The sequence below is a fragment of the Ictalurus punctatus genome, chromosome 20, assembly GCF_001660625.3.
Source record: "Ictalurus punctatus breed USDA103 chromosome 20, Coco_2.0, whole genome shotgun sequence".
In the NCBI taxonomy this organism is placed as follows: Eukaryota; Metazoa; Chordata; class Actinopteri; order Siluriformes; family Ictaluridae; genus Ictalurus; species Ictalurus punctatus.
The window spans coordinates 7,112,248-7,132,173 of NC_030435.2; the positions used below are offsets into that span (position 1 = coordinate 7,112,248).

Consider the following 19,926-nt stretch of genomic DNA (forward strand, 5'->3'; position numbering starts at 1 on the left):
GGAATCAATTACCTGCCGCCCTTCACTTCATAAAACTCCCATCCTACTGGGTGGCATTAGCTGCTTAAGCCTGAGTGAAAGTCGTACACGCACTCACCAAGCTAAATAAATCTTGACAGCTTATTAAAAAGGTATCAAACAAAAACAGCAGTTTTTATTTTGGATTATGCCACTTCGGTTAGTAATGTTGCCTCTGGTTAATGTATATTTCTGTCTGAGTGCAGTGAGGCTTTCATCCTCTAAAGTGATCAATCAAGACATATTAGCATGTGGCTCAGATTTCCAGATATTGTAGCAAATTCTAAAATGAAATGCACTTGTCACATGATTTATGTGATTATTATTATTATTATTATTATTATTATTATTATTATTAAATAATCAGTCTAAAATGATTACTCCATTTGCTGTGACACTATCACATTCAGTATATTTTAAGCAAAATTTGCATTAAATGAAATTCACTCCACAACACGATGCTGCCACCACCATGCTTCACTGTGGCTATGATGAGCAGTGTTAGATTTGGAAAGCATACTCACAAGTGTAGCTTCTCATGCATAAGAATGACAAATATATATATATATATATATATATATATATATATATATATATATATATATATATATATATATTTTTTTAGAGGTTTATGCTTCCATTTCTTACCTAGCACTATGGTGAAAACAGTCACAACTTTCCAAGATTCCTAGACTCTGTGTCCACTTTATTAGGAACACATGTACACCTGCACGTTCATACATTTATCCAATCAGCTTATCATGTTGCAGCAGCCAAATACAGAAAATCGTGCAGATACAGGTCAAGAGCGTAATGATAATAATATAAGTTAATGGTAAGGAAAATGTGATCTCAGTGACTTTGACCTTGGGTGGCACGGCTGTTGGTGCCAGGTGGGCTGAGTTTGAGTAGTTCAGAAACTGTTGATCTCTTAGGATTTTTATACACAGCAGTCTCTAGAGTTTACACAGAATAGCGAGGAAAGAAAAAAAACACTTCAGTAAGTGGCAGAAGTCAGAGGAGAATGGCCAGGCTGGTTCGAGCTGATGGCTGGGGTAATTCGAATAACCACTCTTTACATCTGTGGTGAGCAGAAAAGCATTTCAGAACACATAACACACCTAACCTTGAGCCAAGCTTGGCTATGGGCCACAACAGCAGAAGACCACATCAGGTTCCACTCCTGTCAGCCAAGATTAATAATCTGAGGCTACAGTGAACACAGGGTCAATGAAACCTGACAGTTGAAGATTGCAAAAAAAAAGAGTGGCTGGTGAATGTCATTGCTGTCATACCACAGCAAACCAGCAACTCCATTTCCCACAAACATGGCCGAAGAGGACTACACTTCCCACACATGCACACATTCACCTTCTCCGGAGTTCTAGTCTCACACACACTCAGTCCACAGCATATAGAGACCGGTTCTACACAATGACTTTACGAAGTATTACGCTCAGTTGCTTAGTCTCTGTCATATTTCCAAGCCTTATATCGTATTTGCTTTTCTGGTTATTGACTTTGTTTACTCTGTTGACCTCGATTCTCTGCCCTGCCTAGTTTAGCCTGTTTGCCTGATCGTTTGACCCTTGCCTGCCTTGTACTTTGATTTCTGCCTGATCCTTTGTACTTCTTATTGTTTGATTAAACTGCCATACCTGCACTTGCTTCTGTGCTGTGCCTAGGTTAGGTGACAATTGCATTACATTACCATTAGTACATTTTGTATTTCAGTGCTATAATGTGAAAAAGGTTAAAAAAGTTTACATTTTTGTTAGTGGAATATCAGTAATCTTTTATTTATTGTAAAGGATGTTATTTTAAAGTGCACACTGTTATGTCTTTTCATTACTGCTCGGGATAATGAGCCATGTCATGGTGAAGTGAGGGGAAGTCATTAAGGAGAACTGATGGAGGAAGGAAGATTTGTTTATTATACCACCACTACTTCATTCAAGTGTGGCTTCACATGGAGTGTGTTTAACTCCATTGTCTTTAGAAGACATATAATTAAATATTAATCTGTTGGTCCAAAGTGGCAGGTTGATTGAGGTGTGAACTGTACATGCTGCTCAGAAAGAGCCACAACTTTGGACTTCATACTGTGGGAATTATTTTCAGAACTGTGACAGATGATCTAGATACTAATGCAGGGACGGGCAAACTACATCCTGCCAGCCAGTTTTCAGCACAGTTATAAAAAGAAACTGGTCAGGATTTGCAATTTTCCACCTTGTTTTGGTGCTCTTCATTATTCCTTATGCACCAAAGGAAAAAAACTCTATCTATCTATCTATCTATCTATCTATCTATCTATCTATCTATCTGTCTATCTATATATACACCAATTTATTTCACTGTATCTTCACACGTAAGAGCCAAGTGAAAGCGAATTGTTCATTCATTGATTCTCTTTCTATTTTTCCTGATGGGGTCATGGTGGGAACAGGCTTAGAAGGCTTAGAAGGTCACACCAGACTTCTCTATTTCCCAGCCACAAATTGCAGCACCTCCTGGGATATCCCCAGATGTTCCCAAGCCAACTGTGAGATTTAATCCCTGTCAAGCGGGTACTGGGTCTGCTGTGGGGATTCTGTCAAGTGGGGTGTGCCTAATACTGCTCCAGCGGGAGCCGACCCTGTGTCATCCATCATACAAGTCTCCTCTCTATTCAAAGACTATTCTATTCTGAGGCTCTCCTGTATACCTGAGCTCTTCTCGCTATCATGTAGAGTACACCCAGCAGAGAAGCCTCGTTTCCACAGCCTTATTCTTTCAGTCACTACCAGCTAACAGCTCGTTGTGAGGATAGGGATGTAGCTTGACCAGTAAACGGAGAGCTCCACTTTCACCACCAAAGACTTGAAACAGCAATTGAATCCCTGCTAACGACTGACCTGATATCCATTTGTCAATCTTACATCCTCTTATTTTTATACTTGTGGATAAGATTTGGTCTCTGCCAGTGTCTCAGAAATAAGGACTAAAATGTACTTTTCCTTGCCACTCGTGGTGGTACCCTCAAGGATATATCTTTGTACTTTGTGTGCGTATTTTTTGCATCGTAATATGAATGTAGCGTACCTTTAAAAAGTTATCATTGAACCAGCAGCAGCTTGTGACCATAGATTTTAGGTCGGGAAGGATGTCATTAATATTCACATAGCCTCAGACAAAACAAAGTCAGGAGGCTATCACACTTGCTTACGCTACTATATAGTGAATTCTTAGAGCAACCGCATAATAAAAAGTTGAGAAATGGCAACATACAGAGATCCAGCATACAGTCTACCAGCTGGTTTTGAGTGGGTTTAGATGTACATTTGTTCAGCTGTGTACAATATGTGTGTGTTTTCTGTTGCAGCTTGTCAGACGCACACTGAAGAGCCCAAATAGAGCTCACAAACCACAAAAACCTGTAACTACTGGAAAACGGAGACTCATTTTTCTTCTTACCCAGACCTCGCATGTAGTTGACTGTGGTGTACATGCATTTCTGCTGTATGGACATTATCCACTCCACAATGCGCCTTTCCCTCTCCCAATGTTTGTGGTATTTCTTACAATAGAAATGGTTCCATCCATCCATCCATCCATTTTCCATACCTCTTATGCTACACAGGGTCATGGGGGAGCCTGGACCCTATCCAAGGGAACTCTGGGCACAAGGCGGGGAACACCCTGGATGGGGTGCCAACCCATTGCAGGGCAATGACGCAATGGGGCGGCTGTGGCTCAGGTGGTAGAGCGGGTTGTACACTAATCGTAGGGTTGGCAGTTCGATTCTCGGCCCACGTGACTCCATATGCAAAAGTGCCCTTGGGCAAGACACTGAACCCCAAGTTGCTCCCGATGGCAAGTTAGCGCCTTGCATGGCAGCTCTGCTACCATTGGTGTGTATGTGAATGGGTGAATGAGACACAGTGTAAAGTGCTTTGGATAAAAGCGCCATAGAAGTGCGCCATTTACAATCACGCACACATTCACACACAACGGATAATTTGGAAATACCAATCAGCCTACAGTGCATGTATTTCGACTGGGAGAGGAAACCGGAGTATGTAGAGGAAACCCAAAAGCATAGGGAGAACACGCAAACTCCACACACACAGAGCGGAGGCGAGGTCTGAACCCCCAACCCCGGAGGTGCGAGGCCACAGTGCCCCTCTCATAGAAATGCATTAGATTTCATTTCAACTATTTGCTGCAAGACAAGATCCTGGTGGCTGCGGAGTATTAAAAAAACAACAACAACTTTTTTTCAAACCCTGGTGACCCTGGGTTTTTTCAAACCCTATCATTAACTGCCGTGTTTGCTGCTCCTCCTCCACAGAAAACTTTCATGGAGCAAGTATGGGGCAGCATGATTCTTTCCCCAGTGGGTTTTTATTAGCACAGACCCCTTGACCATGACATGGTCTCCATCCATGAAAGGGCCAATCAGATTACAACACGCAAATGCAGTCATGCAACAGAGATTTTCTGAAGAGGTCAGTTTTGTACGGTTGGCAGTTTGCCCAATTTGCATATTCATTGAATCTGAAATTGTAAAGAGGTAAAGCCTCAGCACTTTCATGCCTTCATCTGTCTATTAACTTTTTAATGCAGCTGCCACATCAAGCAATTTTTTTTCTTGTTTGTGAGAAAAAAAAGTTCTCACAAACAAGTCGTGTGTGACTAAAAGAAGAATCCTATGAATAATAGCTTTTCCACAAAGGTTGGAACAAAGATGTTTAATCTGTAAAGACAATGTGCTATATTCAAGGGACAGCCCCAGCCTTGCATTATTTTCCCAATCTTCATGATTTTAGCATTTTGCCTTGCGAATATCAGACTAATAAAGCTTCCAATATGGCTAATAATTTACAATCTCGGTCAAATTTGGACCATTTTTGACCTTCTACCATCAGAGGCACAAAACTGGTGCTGCGTGTGTACAGATTAGTAATCAAAGTAAAGGGAGTTTCTCAATATGATAGAAACTGAAAATTGTGAAAATTATCAAATAAAACTGCTCTTACACTAGCTCATTACTCACATTGTTCAAGAATCTGTTAGGATGAGTGTTTCTCTTTGGTTAGCACCATCTTTGAATTAGTAAGCCTGTTTTGCTCTTGGCAAATCCCAGTAACTACTGGGATACCTGAACTACTTACATATTCATCTTTATAATTAACATGATGTTCAGTGGTGTCTCAGATTTATTTTGTAATGAAATTCAGAGTTGCAGGTTGTTTTTTTTGTTTGTTTGTTTAAATATCTTTTATAAACATTTTACTTTCCTCCATTACCCATGATGCTATTCGACTACTTGTACCAGTGGAAATTAACCCTCACTTCCACTCCACGTAAAGAGTATGATGCAGCTGCACTTTAATCTGTCCAGATCTCTCACCACCTCACCTGTATACTCTGCTCAATCAGGTCAGCTTCCAAAACTTCAGCGTTCATGCTAATGATTCCCTGAACGCCATTGTGCTCATCGTCTCATCGATAGTTAATCAACTCGGCACAAGGCAATCACATAGCTGAGTTACATTCTACAACTTTGAGTCCAGCACTTGCTGTGTCTGTTACTTCCACATTGGATGTCTCATAAATATGACATTGAACATACGTTTGCCTCGCACCTCCAGGGTTGGGGGTTCGATTCTTGCTTCTGTTCATTTGCATGTTCTCCCTGTGCTTTGGAGGTTTCCTCCAGGTACTCCGGTTTCCTCCCCCGTCCAAAAATGTGTGTTATAGGCTGATTGGCATTTCTAAGTTGTCCGTAGCATGTAAATGTGTGCATGAGTAAGCTGTGATGGGTTGGCACCCCAACCAGGGGAGCCCCTGCCTTGGGCCCCGAGTCCCCTGGGGTAGGCTCCAGGCTTCCACAACCCTGTGTAGGATACGTGGTACAGAAAATGGATGGATGGATGACATTGGACATCATGGCGAGTGAGAAAATGTTTTAGGAGCCAACAGAAAAACCTGATCGTTACTGCTTATGTACGAAATTGGTAAAAAAATTTTCTCTGATTAAACACTGTTGTAAATGCACTAGCAAGCCCACGGTGTGATGACAGAGCAGCAGACAATGCTAATCTTTCACTGTATTAACATTAAAACAGCACCAACCAACAAATAAGCACCAGAATGACTAAAATCAGGTGGCTTTTTCATTTAATCACTGGTTGATCTTGGATTCAGTTGTGTGTGAAAACATTCAAACATTGATGTACAGTATTAAATATTACTTTATTATCCATATTCATCATGTTTTGATTCAGAAGCTTGGAAGAGAAAATCTACAGCCTTCACTGAAAATGATCAAAGCTGCAAAAGTCAGTTTTCACAGCTGTGAAACACATGTAGACTCTGAATTTGTGAAAAAGCAGAACTTGGAAATTTAAACCTTTCCCTTTACGTTTCCACAACATTTCTCTTCAGAAACCTGATGGTTGATTTTTAAATTCTGTGAACCTGGGAGGAATGAGAGACCCGTCACTGATCAGTTCATGCTGAAGGTTCTCTCATAACACTGGGAAGAGGGGTATTTAGGTGATCAGATAAGCCTGTGTTACAGGTTAACCGGACAGCATCGAGCAACGTAACTGGATGACTCCAACAGCGCTAATAACAGAATAGAACTGGGTCTGCAGTCACTGAATTTCTCTGAAAGCACGCTTTTCTACATATTTCACCTTGTGTTTCCTCTTGAACCTGCAAAAAATAAAGAGGAAATATAGAAACATTTTTAATACTGAATCATGTGATGGTGAACTGCATGATAATACGTTACAGCACCACTTCTAGCTACAAAATAGTTTACTGCTTAGGGCTGGGTATCATAATACGATAAGAAAATACAGATGTTGTGATAAGTTCTGTCAATAATTAGCTCTTTTTTTGCTGAAAATCACAAATCAGGATTTTTGTTCGTCATTTTTTTTTTTTTTTTATTTATTCAAAACTGTTACTCAGTCTGTTAGCTATCGTACATATAATGGTATCAGACTGCGTATTTGAGAAATATCATCGAGAATCATTTTGATATTTCTTGACGTCTCGCCTGCCCGCATCACTAATGGCCAGCTTTGAAAAACAATAATAATTTAAAAAAAAAAAGACTCTTACTTGGCCCTCTCTCTGGGTTCGATCAGGTTCCTCTTCTGTAAGCTCTTAAAGCGATCCTTTAGTATGCTGCCCTCTGGCTGCAGAATAAAGAAGCACAGGATTATCAGTGGAACAATAATGGGAGCTGGGTGTATGGTGTACACGTCTCTCCGCAGCTACACAAACAGACCTTTAGTGTGCGGAGAGAGCCTGCGAGTTCATCGCTTAACTGTACTTCCAGATCAGGAGCCTGGAACCTGAATTGAAAAGAAATAAAATAAAAACAGATTTCAAATTCAGGTCACGGGAAGTCAAAGCTACAACCAGACTACAGCTACTAAATAACTAACTAAGCCATGTTTCCATCCATGTTGCGAATTTAACTTATCTGAGAAAATGGAATATCGCATAAAACATCTGCAACCCCCCCCTTTCCATCCAACCTGTTCAAGAGAACAAAACAGTCACTTCCGGGGGAACTGGTGCAAAGCATCGATACAAACGGTAGCTGTTACAACTGGGAAGGCCACTGCGACTCTTTTTTCCAATACGATAAGTGACCTGCGCTTCAGACAAAACGCCATCAAAAACCTCATGTTGTCTTGCGATTGGAGACGGATGCCTGATATTGGGGAATCGTAGGAGACAGTTCTGGGAGGTTATTACACCTCAAATCATTTGGCTTTGGCTCAGACATTTCAGAATGACAAAAACAACATTTGAGATGCTGCGCAAAGAGATTGGTCCACTTTTCTGAGCCAATTGGGCTATTGTTTATATTATCATTATTGTACATGTACAAGTCAGTCTGAGTTATAAAATCTGTACAAATAAAGAAACTTTCTAAAATTATTATATTGTATGTGTTACTATACTAATCTAGTCATGTGAATTAAAACAGCATGTGGCCCCAATTTTTCCATATTATTTTGTCATTCCATACTTATTTCACTGACGTCACTCTGGTTTCTGAACAGCAGGTGGGGGGGATGGAACGGTATTATTCATGTCCTGAATTACCACCTTACCTTTGTGTTTTTACAATGAATCATTACTGTAATTATCTCTCGGGTGAACACGGTTGTCAGGGCAACCACCGAACCAGGGCTATGAGACACTATTTCAATACCCGTCAGGGTGCCATTATTTTATCATTCAGCAGCTGGAACAAACATTATGATTGATTTCACTGTTTGGGGCAAAACACAGTTTCACTGTACGCTATGGTGTGTTGCTCACACAGAGCAACTACGATCACGCACACCAAACAGTGTAATACGTCACGCGTCCCTGAAGGAGTACAAAAGGACATGAAATGGGACAAAACAGCAAAATGAAAACATGTAATACAAACAGATGAATGCCCCTTAAGAGATGTAAGAGGAAGGGGAAGAAAAAACGTTTATATGTTAAGAAAATACGTTTCTATGTTCTTGCTACGGTTACCAGGGAGGTGTCAAGGACTGCTGAAATGTCCAGTCGTCGTGTGAATAGGAACAAATAGCCAATCAGAGTGTAGGACACAAAACAAGGAGTGTAGGATTTGTCGCAGTTCAAGCAGGAAAATACAAGAGTTTCAGATATTTTTCTCATCCCTAATGGCTTGTTTTCATTTGATTTAAAAAAAAAAAACAAAAACAAAGTGCAAAGACACTGCAGAGTATATAGATGTTCTAAATGACCAAACAAGTGGACCTCTTCAAGGTTCCTAAAGTTACTGAAGGACAACTGAGGAAAAGTGGGATTGAAAGATCACCTTTCCAAAACATTTAGCTCTTTCAATATGTCTTTTAAGCTCATGACAAAAGTAAAACGTCGTAATTATGAATTTACGTGGTGATTTCCGAACTACCTTGATTACATTATCCCACACAGCTTAATGGTTCATTACAATTAAACGAAACAATATACACTGTTTAACTTGTTCATCTTCACAACTCCAGAGATATGGTGGATTAATCAAACTTTAATATTACATGAACAACGTGGATTTTTTTTCTTTTTTTTTTTAAATAAACAATTTTTACAAAGATCTTCCAGAACAGATCCCACCACCTTTGCTGTTAAAGTACATGAGTTGAACGACGGACATTTCTGAGCATTTCATTGTACGTTTTAACAAACTGGAAAGGTGTTTAAAAAGAAACATGAAATATTTTGGATTTCAACTACAGTGAGGGAAAAAAAGTATTTGATCCCCTGCTGATTTTGTACGTTTGCCCACTGACAAAGAAATGATCTATAATTTTAATTTTATTTTTTATTTGAACAGTGAGAAACAGCATAACCAAAAAATCCAGAAAAACGCATGTCAAAAATGTTATAAATTGATTTGCATTTTAATGAGGGAAATAAGCATTTGACCCTTTCTCAAACAGAAAGATTTCTGGCTCCCAGGTGTCTTTTATACAGGTAACGAGCTGAGATTAGGAGCACACTCTTAAAGGGAGTGCTCCTAATCTCAGCTTGTTACCTGTATAAAAGACACCTGTCCACAGAAGCAATCAATCAATCAGATTCCAAACTCTCCACCATGGCCAAGACCAAAGAGCTCTCCAAGGATGTCAGGGACAAGATTGTAGACCTACACAAGTCTGGAATGGGCTACAAGACCATTGCCAAGCAGCTTGGTGAGAAGGTGACAACAGTTGGTGCGATTATTTGCAAATGGAAGAAACACAAAAGACCCGTCAATCTCCCTCGGCCTGGGGCTCCATGCAAGATCTCGCCTCGTGGAGTTGCAATGATCATGAGAACAGTGAGGAATCAACCAGAACTACACGGGAGGATCTTGTCAATGATCTCAAGGCAGCTGGGACCATAGTCACCAAGAAAACAATTGGTTACACACTACACCATGAAGGACTGAAATCCTGCAGCGCCCGCAAGGTCCCCCTGCTCAAGAAAGCACATATACATGCCCGTCTGAAGTTTGCCAGTGAACATCTGAATGATTCAGAGGACAACTGGGTGAAAGTGTTGTGGTCAGATGAGACCAAAATGGAGCTCTCTGGCATCAACTCAACTCGCCATGTTTGGAGGAGGAGGAATGCTGCCTATGACCCCAAGAACACCATCCCCACCGTCAAACATGGAGGTGGAAACATTATGCTTTGGGGGTGTTTTTCTGCTAAGGGGACAGGACAACTTCACCGCATCAAAGGGTCGATGGACGGGGCCATGTACTGTCAAATCTTGGGTGAGAACCTCCTTCCCTCAGCCAGGGCATTGAAAATGGGTCGTGGATGGGTATTCCAGCATGACAATGACCCAAAACACACGGCCAAGGCAACAAAGGAGTGGCTCAAGAAGAAGCACATTAAGGTCCTGGAGTGGCCTAGCCAGTCTCCAGACCTTAATCCCATAGAAAATCTGTGGAGGGAGTTGAAGGTTTGAGTTGCCAAACGTCAGCCTCGAAACCTTAATGACTTGGAGAAGATCTGCAAAGAGGAGTAGGACAAAATCCCTCCTGAGATGTGTGCAAACCTGGTGGCCAACTACAAGAAACATCTGACCTCTGTGATTGCCAACAAGGGTTTTGCCACCAAGTACTAAGTCATGTTTTGCAGAGGGGTCAAATACTTATTTCCCTCATTAAAATGCAAATCAATTTACAACATTTTTGACGTGCGTTTTTCTGGATTTTTTTGTTGTTATTCTGTCTCTCACTGTTCAAATAAATCTACCATTAAAATTATAGAATGATCATTTCTTTGTGAGTGGGCAAACGTACAAAATCAGCAGGGGATCAAATACTTTTTTCCCCTCACTGTAAGAAAGCCTGATCTGCATGACAGCACCGATCCATTTGACCAATCATAATGGCTGCATCGTTGCAAACATGTTTATTCAAAGTCAGATCAATATTTCCGCCAGTCGTCCTGGTGCAACAGTGTGAGCTTTGGTGTTGGTTAAAATTCAAAACACTGACAGTTATAACTGCTCAAGAGTTGTGTAGTGAAAACAGAATTGTGAAAATGTGGCTGTCGGCACATATCTGTACGTGATATTTACTAAACCAGTGAACGAAACAAATAAATGCTCCACATAGGAGCTGCAATCAGAGCTGGCAAAGATTCAAAACACACATACCCTTGAACAGCGACCTTGACCAGAACCTGAACATCAGCTACGGGTGCTGACCCTTTAAGTCGTGTTTGTTTTTGTGGGATGGTTTGAATGCGCAGTGAAAAGTGCTCTGATTAATAGAAAAGTGAGTAACCTTAGCTTGCCCAGGCGGCGAGGCAGTGTTTTCTGTGCCTCCTGTTTTGCTTTACGCTTCATCTGTCTGGCCTTGGTCCTCAGCTCCCTCTGCTTCAGATCTACACCAATGGAGCGCAGCTGGAAAAGCTGCTGTCGGCTGTTAAGCATCTTCCTCTGTGCCTTTCTCCGCAGTTCCTGTTGCATGGACGGAGACAGGAAGCATGGTTCAGGACAGGATGGAAAGCAGGAAGCTCTTTAATCAACTGTCTTCCCCCACCCTCATTACCTTTATCCTCTCTGCTTTCTCCCTCTTCCTCTGTCTCTCTGTTTTTTTCTCCGGCTGTGCTGTAGGCCCGATGGCCGCGTCTTTGGAATCCTCCGCTTCTTTCATTTCCTCGCCCTCATCTTCCTCAATCAGACCTTCGATCTGCTCATTAAAGATGCTCTCCTGTACAAACACACAACATTGTCATCTTGGTCAGAAATGGGGGGGGGGGGGGGGGGGGGTGTATGGAGAAGACAACTACTGCTGTACTGTGCTATGCACAGCACAGTTTCAACATTATCATCAGTCCACCCCATATACTGCCAGTAACCAAATGCCATCCGCGACCCCCGAAACCCGAGCGGATCCTCAACTGACTCCTTTGTACATGCCTTTCAACAACAGGTATTCAGTAGAAGGATATCTGTGCTCAAATGACATAAAATGTGTCCTCAGATGCATGAAACAAGAAAAAAAAAAAATCTAAATACAATGCAGAGTCTGTCCACACACACTGAATGAGACCACACCACTGAGGGTCTTACCAAAATATATACACTACCAGTCAAAAGTTTTGAAACAGTCGACCGAAATGTTTCTCATGATCTTAAAAACCTTTTGATCTGAAAGTGTATGATTAAATGTGTGAAATCAGAGCTGTAGACAAAAATATATTTGTGCCAACATATTCATTTCTTTCATTAGAAAACTAACATTTTATTCACAAAAAAATATATTAAAAAAAAACAAACAAAAAAACAAAACAAAACAAAAAAAAAAAAAAACAGATGACTGAGCGAAATATTCCGAAAAGAGGCCAATAAGTGTCCAGCGTCGGTGGGAACTCCTATAACACTGTTTAAAAAGCATCTCAGGTAAATTCCTCAAGAAATCGGTTGATAAAACGCCAAGAACACATTCCTGGAAATTCTAGACAAAAAGGAGTTTACTTTGAAGATGCTAAAATACTAAATAATTTTTATTTATTTTGGATTTGTATCACAACATAATTCCCATAGTTCCATTTGTGTTACTCCAGAGTTTTGATAACTATTATTACTTCTTAAATAAAAATTTAAATAAAGAATGAGTGTCTAAACTTTTGACCGATAGCGTATTTATTGCTTTAAACCTCCATAGCGGGTGTTTTTGGAAAGAAAAAAAAAAAGACCAGTGAGCAGACGTTTCAGCCCATAGCTTTCTTCATACTATAATTAACAATATTTTTATTATATATATATATATATATATATATATATATATATATATATATATATATATATATATATATATATATATATATATATATATATATATATATATATATATACACATACGACCTCAGTGGTCAGGTTCAGTGTGCAGACAGACTCTGCACACTGCACACTCTCAATCAAAAAGTGTTTTCCTGGCAAAGATGGATGTTGAACAGTTGTACCTCAGTGGCGATGTCCATCCTATTTATTGCCAGCTTTCTTTCTAGCTTCTCTTCAGCCTTCACCTTCTTCACCTCAACCTCATGGGCCTCCAGCAGCAATGTCTTAAAGAGTAGAACACACACACACACACACACACACACACACACACACACACACACACACACACACACTTTAGCACATCATTGTTTATTGCTGAAACTGAAAAATCATTGCATTGCTGAAACATTTTATTCGGGACAAACCATGCGTAGGCCATTAAAACGGTAACATCTTAACATGTTCTACTATGTAAAGTACTGAAAACTACAGCCTTTCCAGAACTAATAAATATTTCTGTTTTGCAAATCTTAACCAGATGTTTTAGCATTTTAAAAAGTCTCACTGCTCCAAAAGTGAAAAGCGTGTAAACGGTTTTTATAAAATGCCATCGCCATGGCGACTGCAGCGCAGGAACATCCCGGACATTTTGACTTTATCCGATTACAGACTAAATTTTAGTACGCATGTGTCTTTCACCATGACATATAACCATCAAACAACCTGATCCAATCGGGGGTGAAGAAATCACAATTAGTCAGCAAGGTATTGGACATATCTAGGCAGACTGACTTATTAACGCTCCTTGGACTGAGTTATACTTGCTTATATTTACATGTACGTAAGATGGCTGCTTCACACATTCTGTGGCCGTTTGGGGAGTTGCTTGTGTATGTCCACAGATATTAACGTTACGTTTCAGGTGGTGCAATGCCGACAAACAGCGGAGGCAGTGTAGCATGGGATACTACAAACTAATGCAGTCACAAACTGAATCCTTGTGCACAGTTATTTAATACTAGTTTTTATTGTTATTATTACGGTTAGTGTTTGCATTTAAAAAAACTTCTCATCTAGCCTTCAAACCCATTGAAAGGTCTGTTCTGTGTACTGCATGCTTCTAGATTAGCAAATATTTGCGAGTGTTAAGTCAGAGTTTTCAGTATGATATGCAGATCATGACAACAATCACAATGACAGTGGAATGTGTTAAGAAACAGAGCTTGGGAGACTGTTTAACAACCCCGTGCGAGAAATCGCTACAGATTTTACAGTTTGACAAACAGGAATGTTTAGTCTCTGGTGTGCCTTCTAGTGGACGTCACTTTTAATCCTCCAGATATACACCGATCAGCCATAACGTTAAAACCACCTGGCTAATGTTGTGTAGATCCTCCTTGTGCCATTACATCCTGCAGATGCTTGATCAGACCGAGATCTGTGGAATTTGGAGTCCGAGACAACGCTGTTCCTCTAAGCATTCCTGAACAATTTTTGCAGTCTGCCAGGGCACACTGTCCTGCTGAAACCGCCATTCTCACCACTGCATACCGAAAACACCTCACAAGACCCAAGAAGCTCTGACCCAGTCGACCCATCACAGTTTGGCCCTTATCAAAGTTGCTCAGATCCTCACACTTGCCCAGTTTTTCCTGCTTCCAACACATCAACTTCAAGAACTGAAAGTTCACTTACTGCCTAATATATCCCACCCCTTGACAGGTGCAGTTGTAATGATATAATCAATGTTATTAACTTCACCTGTCAGTGGTTTTAATGTTATGGCTGATCAGTGAACATAAGATGCACAAGCGAAGTATATGAATGAATGATGCTGCTTTGTGAAAAACTTTCCACTTTTAATCCAAGTACTAATCAGCCTTTACTCAGCATTATTTTTGAAAGAAGGCAACAACAACAACAAAAAAATTGGTATAATAAATTTATGGCTTCTTAAAGTTGAGGTGTCAAAGAAAGTTGTTAAAACTATTTTTAGAAAAACTATTTTGATCAAAACCTGATTTTTATCTTGTGTGTGTTATTTTTTAATGTATGGCAGGTCTCAATGTGAGATCTGACGGCTTTCGCAAATCGCCACGCAAATATAGGACGATGGAGAATGCACACCTTCCACAAAAGTACCAACAAGTATCAGCAAGAGCATTGGTGTACCTGGTGAGAAAGGAAATCAGGATTGTATGAGCCTCCAGGGCCGATGACTTCAACAGCAGGAAGGATGGATGGCTTCTCGTTCAGCTTCTCTGGTCTCTGAAGAGAGAGAGAGAGAGAGAGAGAGAGAGAGAGAGAGAGAGAGAGAGAGAGATATTATATACAGGGTCAATGAAGAATCCACGAATTGCTAATACATACAATACAATAGCTACTAGTGAGTAATACACTGATATTCAGGAGATACTGGTGGAAATGTATCGTCTGGTAAAGACGTTCAAATACCACTCCACTCCAGATGCGCACTATACGCTCGCACACTGTATCACCAGGATTCAGGTAATGTTTGCCTCGATTCTTTCTGTTCCTAACAACCATTTGGGTCAGAGACTATGATTGGCCGGGAGAGCTGGGTTCAGATTTGTTGCTGGGTCGTAGTGTTTGGTAAAGAAGGGACAGTAATGATTTCTAATCATTGGTGTAATGATTATTCTCACCTTAACCAGCTTCTTCTTGGTCTGCTCGAGGTAGTAGGGATCTGCTGAGTCAGGGCCTGTAAGACAGGTACATGAGAACTGGAAAGCTGAATGACACAGTAACTGTTTGATATCACACTGCTTAGAAAAAGGTCCACGTCAAGCTCTTGTGGTATTAAAGGAAAATAAAATTGACGACTGGGTGGTGTGACGTGGTGTGATGTACCCTGACTCAAACTGGAACCTCCCTGGAGCTGATTCTTTTCCAATTACAGCAAGTGTTCTCTTCCTCTTATACCACAGCGATGTGCCAATACTTTTTCGGTTTATAGTTAATGTTGTGGAACATCTGCAAAACTTCTGTCATAGCAGCTATAAACAATCTCCCACCGGTTCACCTGCTGATTCTTAATATTACATTATGTTACTAGTATTAGATTTCCTTGTTAAATGACACCCACCCGCCCCCTACCCCCGGAGTACTCACTGCCTGCACTCCACAGATCGTAGAAGCTTCTCGCTGGATCCTTGCTGCTTAGCGGTTTCTCTTTCACTTGCGGTTGCACTGTCTTGCGTAGCTGCAGGAGCTTCTGACGGCGTGTCAGCATACCCATGGCAGCCATTTTCTCGGCCCTCTCGGTCATGCGACGCAGCTTCTTGGCATTGGGACGCTGGTACGCCAAGATACTGCACAGGAAAGAAGAAGGAATGTAAAGGATGTAACATGTACGATAGTTTCAGTCATCCATGTGTCTCAGGTAGTTGAATTCAAGTCTGATGGCTCAAAACACTGACCATTTACTTCCTCTGTTGTTCTTTGCAAAAGCTTTTTTCAGTAATTCAGCAAGAGGCCCCAATTTTTGGCAGTCGCAGACCAGATGTTTTATGATTTAAAGCGCCCCTATTTGCTATATTAAAAGTGCCCAATTTTGTTTTTAGAGGTCTTGTATAATAGGTTTACATGCATCCAAAGTCAAAAAAACACTAACGTTCTCATAATTTACATTGCAGCATCACCTCTTTTTGCCAGTGTCGCAAACGGCTCGCTCAAGGATTCATACAATTAACTATACAAATGTAGTTATATTACATTAGTTACAATTTTTTTTCCACCTAGTCAACTAGGTTCCTAGGAAACCATAACATGGGCCTGGGCAGCAAACTAGAGCTTTTACTTATCAAGTGGGTTAGCTAAAGAATATCATTTAACCACCCGTGAACATGCATAAAATGACCAGGAGGAAAGATGGTGTCAGGATGTGTACACGTGAAAATTAACCAAAGCGGTGACTAGTGCGACCTGCACCCACCTTCACTTTCTCTCACTGAGACTGCTCGACAGAGTTTCAATCTGATTTGCATATCAGGTTTCAATTCTACCAACTGGACACATTATTCCTTATTACTGTAAATCCTTGTGGATGAGATCCGATCTCAATACAAGACACACGAAATGACCCGGTGGATATAAAGTCTTACATAGTTATAATTACGTGATTCGTCCAATCCGAGTGAAAATGATCTGAATCAAATTGTTTTCAAATCACATGACGCATGAAGAAACAAAACACATCAGGTGGGCGAGTGAACGCAACGAAAACCAAGCAGCCCTCAGATCCTAGAGGAGCGTTCACACAACAGCTCTCCAGGTCCCAATGAGTATCTTCACATTCCCAAAGAAATACTGGGAGCGCAAGGATGGGATCATCACAGGGCTTGATGCATTTTTACAAATGATTTCTCTCTCATATATTATATTTTTATTTATATATATATATATATATATATATATATATATATATATATATATATATATATATATATATATATATATATATATATATATATATCTCCAACAAAAACATCCTTTAATGCCTTTGACAAAAGAAGAATGTATAGAAATAATTCTCATGGCTGGATCAGGAAGCTGTGGCAAGGTTGTGATGGACTAACAGGAAACATGGCGAACACAGCACACACACACACAGTTGCCAAACTTAACATATTCAAAACTGGAATTTGTTCCAGTGACTGGAAGTGTTACGGACCAACCGAGAAGTGGAAGACACAAAATAGGTGCTGGCAAACACAGTCCCTTATGTATGGAGACTTTTGGGACACCCTGTATCTATCTATATGAATGAGAGATGAGTCTTACAATGATTATACATTTTCCAGCTAGGACGACGACGCAATCTATTACGTGCCCCATCGTCGTTATCTGTGATGCGGCCATTTACGCCCCAGACCGCAGCTGAATGCCTTACCACAAAGCGCCTTTGAGACTCGTTTGACCCCGGTCGCACCTGTACTTAGAGCTGACCACTCGTGAGCCGATCAACACGGACACATTCCGGGTGACTTAAAACAACGAGTTATTCAGCGAACACTTACTCTTTAGGTGCAGGAACATGGGAATCCGGCTGAAGGATCAGATCTATCCGGAGTGGCTTCGAGCGTTTATCCTTCTTCACGGCTTCTAGAAAGAGAAATTAAACCACTAAAATGTTGGACATGCCAAAATCACTAGTTATTACAATTTAATGCGAGTTAATGAGAAACTCGGCACAGGGAAACCAAAACGTGGCTAACTTTACAAGTCATTTCATTACACATGCTCCTTCAGAAACCAATACTACACCTCATAAAAATGTGTGAAAAATTATTCTATATGTTTTAGGACTTGATATTAGGATCTAAACGAGCAAATGTTCAGATAAGGACACTAGACGCGTATAGTCATTCGGGACAGAGCATTAGGAAGATGTCCCAAAGACCAGTCTGAATACCGCACTAACTGAGTGGGATTTCCTCACACTGCAAACATCACGCTTTGATCAAGACGTCAGATAGCTCTGTGCCATAGTGAAAATGGACACAAAAAAGGAATTCTATTGGTTAAGAAATGGGCATTCAACATAACGTTACTATTAAATCAGAGAAAGCGCTTACACATGCTTAAACACCGACAGGACATGTTTTGTTTTTTTAAACAACTGTGTGAGTGACTTTTACCTCAGGTGACGAGACAAAGTGATCACTCATGTCTCACTGCACTTTCAGTCGAAGGAAATCTTTAAATACAATGTTCTCCCTTTTCACTTTCGGGGTAACAAACATATATTGGAAAATACACCAACAAGTGGGAGTGTGAATGAACAGTGTTGGACATTTACCTGGCTTTGGGACACTTTTCTTCGCTCCTGTGTCCACAAAGAAGAGACTTTCATCTGGTTTGTCTGCAATCAGACCTCTACAGATGGATAGGAAGAGGAAAAAGAGTCAGAACGATTGTGTGGACTGAAGGGCAGAGGAGGAAAAGTAAACACGAGGGAAGCTTGTATGGAGCTGAAGTAAGATTCAGTACAATTTCATACCACATGAAAACAAATTCAATTCAGCTAAGGAAGCTAATTTCATACTTATAAGCCTGAAAGTTACATTGCTGGCTGACCACAGCCATGGATATCAGACAAGGCTTTATTTATTTATTTCTGCATTTATTACTAAATGACACGGGTTAGCTTGATGCTATCAGCACTTACAGTATATTATTAGCTACAAAGTGAGCATGTGCAATTCTTACACCATATACTCGATTATTAATTGTTTATTTATGAAATACAATGTTTACAGTGAAACTGTAAACGTTATACAGAATTAACAGTGATTAAAAACCTTCGAGAAACTTCCTAAACAAAAGTAACGCTATCGCGTTTCAACCACGTGACCAGAAATCTTTCTCGCACGTGGGCGAAGCATGGATAACTTAAATGAGGGTCGGACTTTACACAAATCCTTCATCTAATTCAATTCAAGACTGTGCGATCTAAAACGCTTTGGATTTCAGATTAAACTACTGAAGTGACACGTCTCAGTTCGTGGGCTGTGCGTGAAACACTCGCAGCTCACCCTGTCGCTCTTTGTTGGAGTCTCACGTCCTCCAAAAACTCCTCGACATCCTGAATGTCGCTGTGCTTGTTCCAGTTCTTTTTCTTATTTTTGTTGACACGCTTTCGACGCCCGAGGTTTGCAATTCCATCATCATCAAGACCTGATTTTATAGGTAAAAAGCCCGGCTGCGATGCCGCCACACGTTTGTGTTTCCTCGCAGCGGCCATGTTGCCGAATTGGAAGAGGGGGCGGAGTCTAACGAGAGGGTTGGGCGATACTTCCTGCTTTATTACCAATAGTGTAGAAAAAAATAACAATAAAACATTTTGCTGACTTATTTGTAAACAATTGAATCTGTCTACAGAAAAAAATACAACATGTAAGTTTATATCATGCTGCATACTTTGTGAATTAGCTACAAGGAAACGCTGGGAAAATAGAATAAAAGAAGCTTATAAGGGCTCCTGTACAGTAGGTGGCGCTGATTCGCTCTCTATTCACATTCAGCATCAAAGGCTGAATACCAAATGCACCAACGAGTCCCTAT

General features: G+C 40.5%; 1 protein-coding gene across 1 annotated transcript; it reads right to left on the minus strand.

Moving 5' to 3' along the window:
- Positions 1-6,239: 6,239 nt before the first annotated feature.
- Positions 6,240-19,639, minus strand: nop53 (NOP53 ribosome biogenesis factor). The gene is made up of 12 exons (XM_017496322.3): positions 19,398-19,639; positions 18,662-18,738; positions 17,880-17,964; positions 15,973-16,172; positions 15,507-15,562; positions 15,013-15,108; positions 13,023-13,124; positions 11,606-11,767; positions 11,339-11,514; positions 7,307-7,373; positions 7,138-7,214; positions 6,240-6,723 (listed from the first exon to the last, which is right to left on the minus strand). Exons 1-12 carry the CDS (start codon positions 19,604-19,606, stop codon positions 6,663-6,665), a joined length of 1,368 nt encoding a protein of 455 aa, XP_017351811.1. The 5' UTR covers positions 19,607-19,639; the 3' UTR covers positions 6,240-6,662.
- Positions 19,640-19,926: the final 287 nt, after the last annotated feature.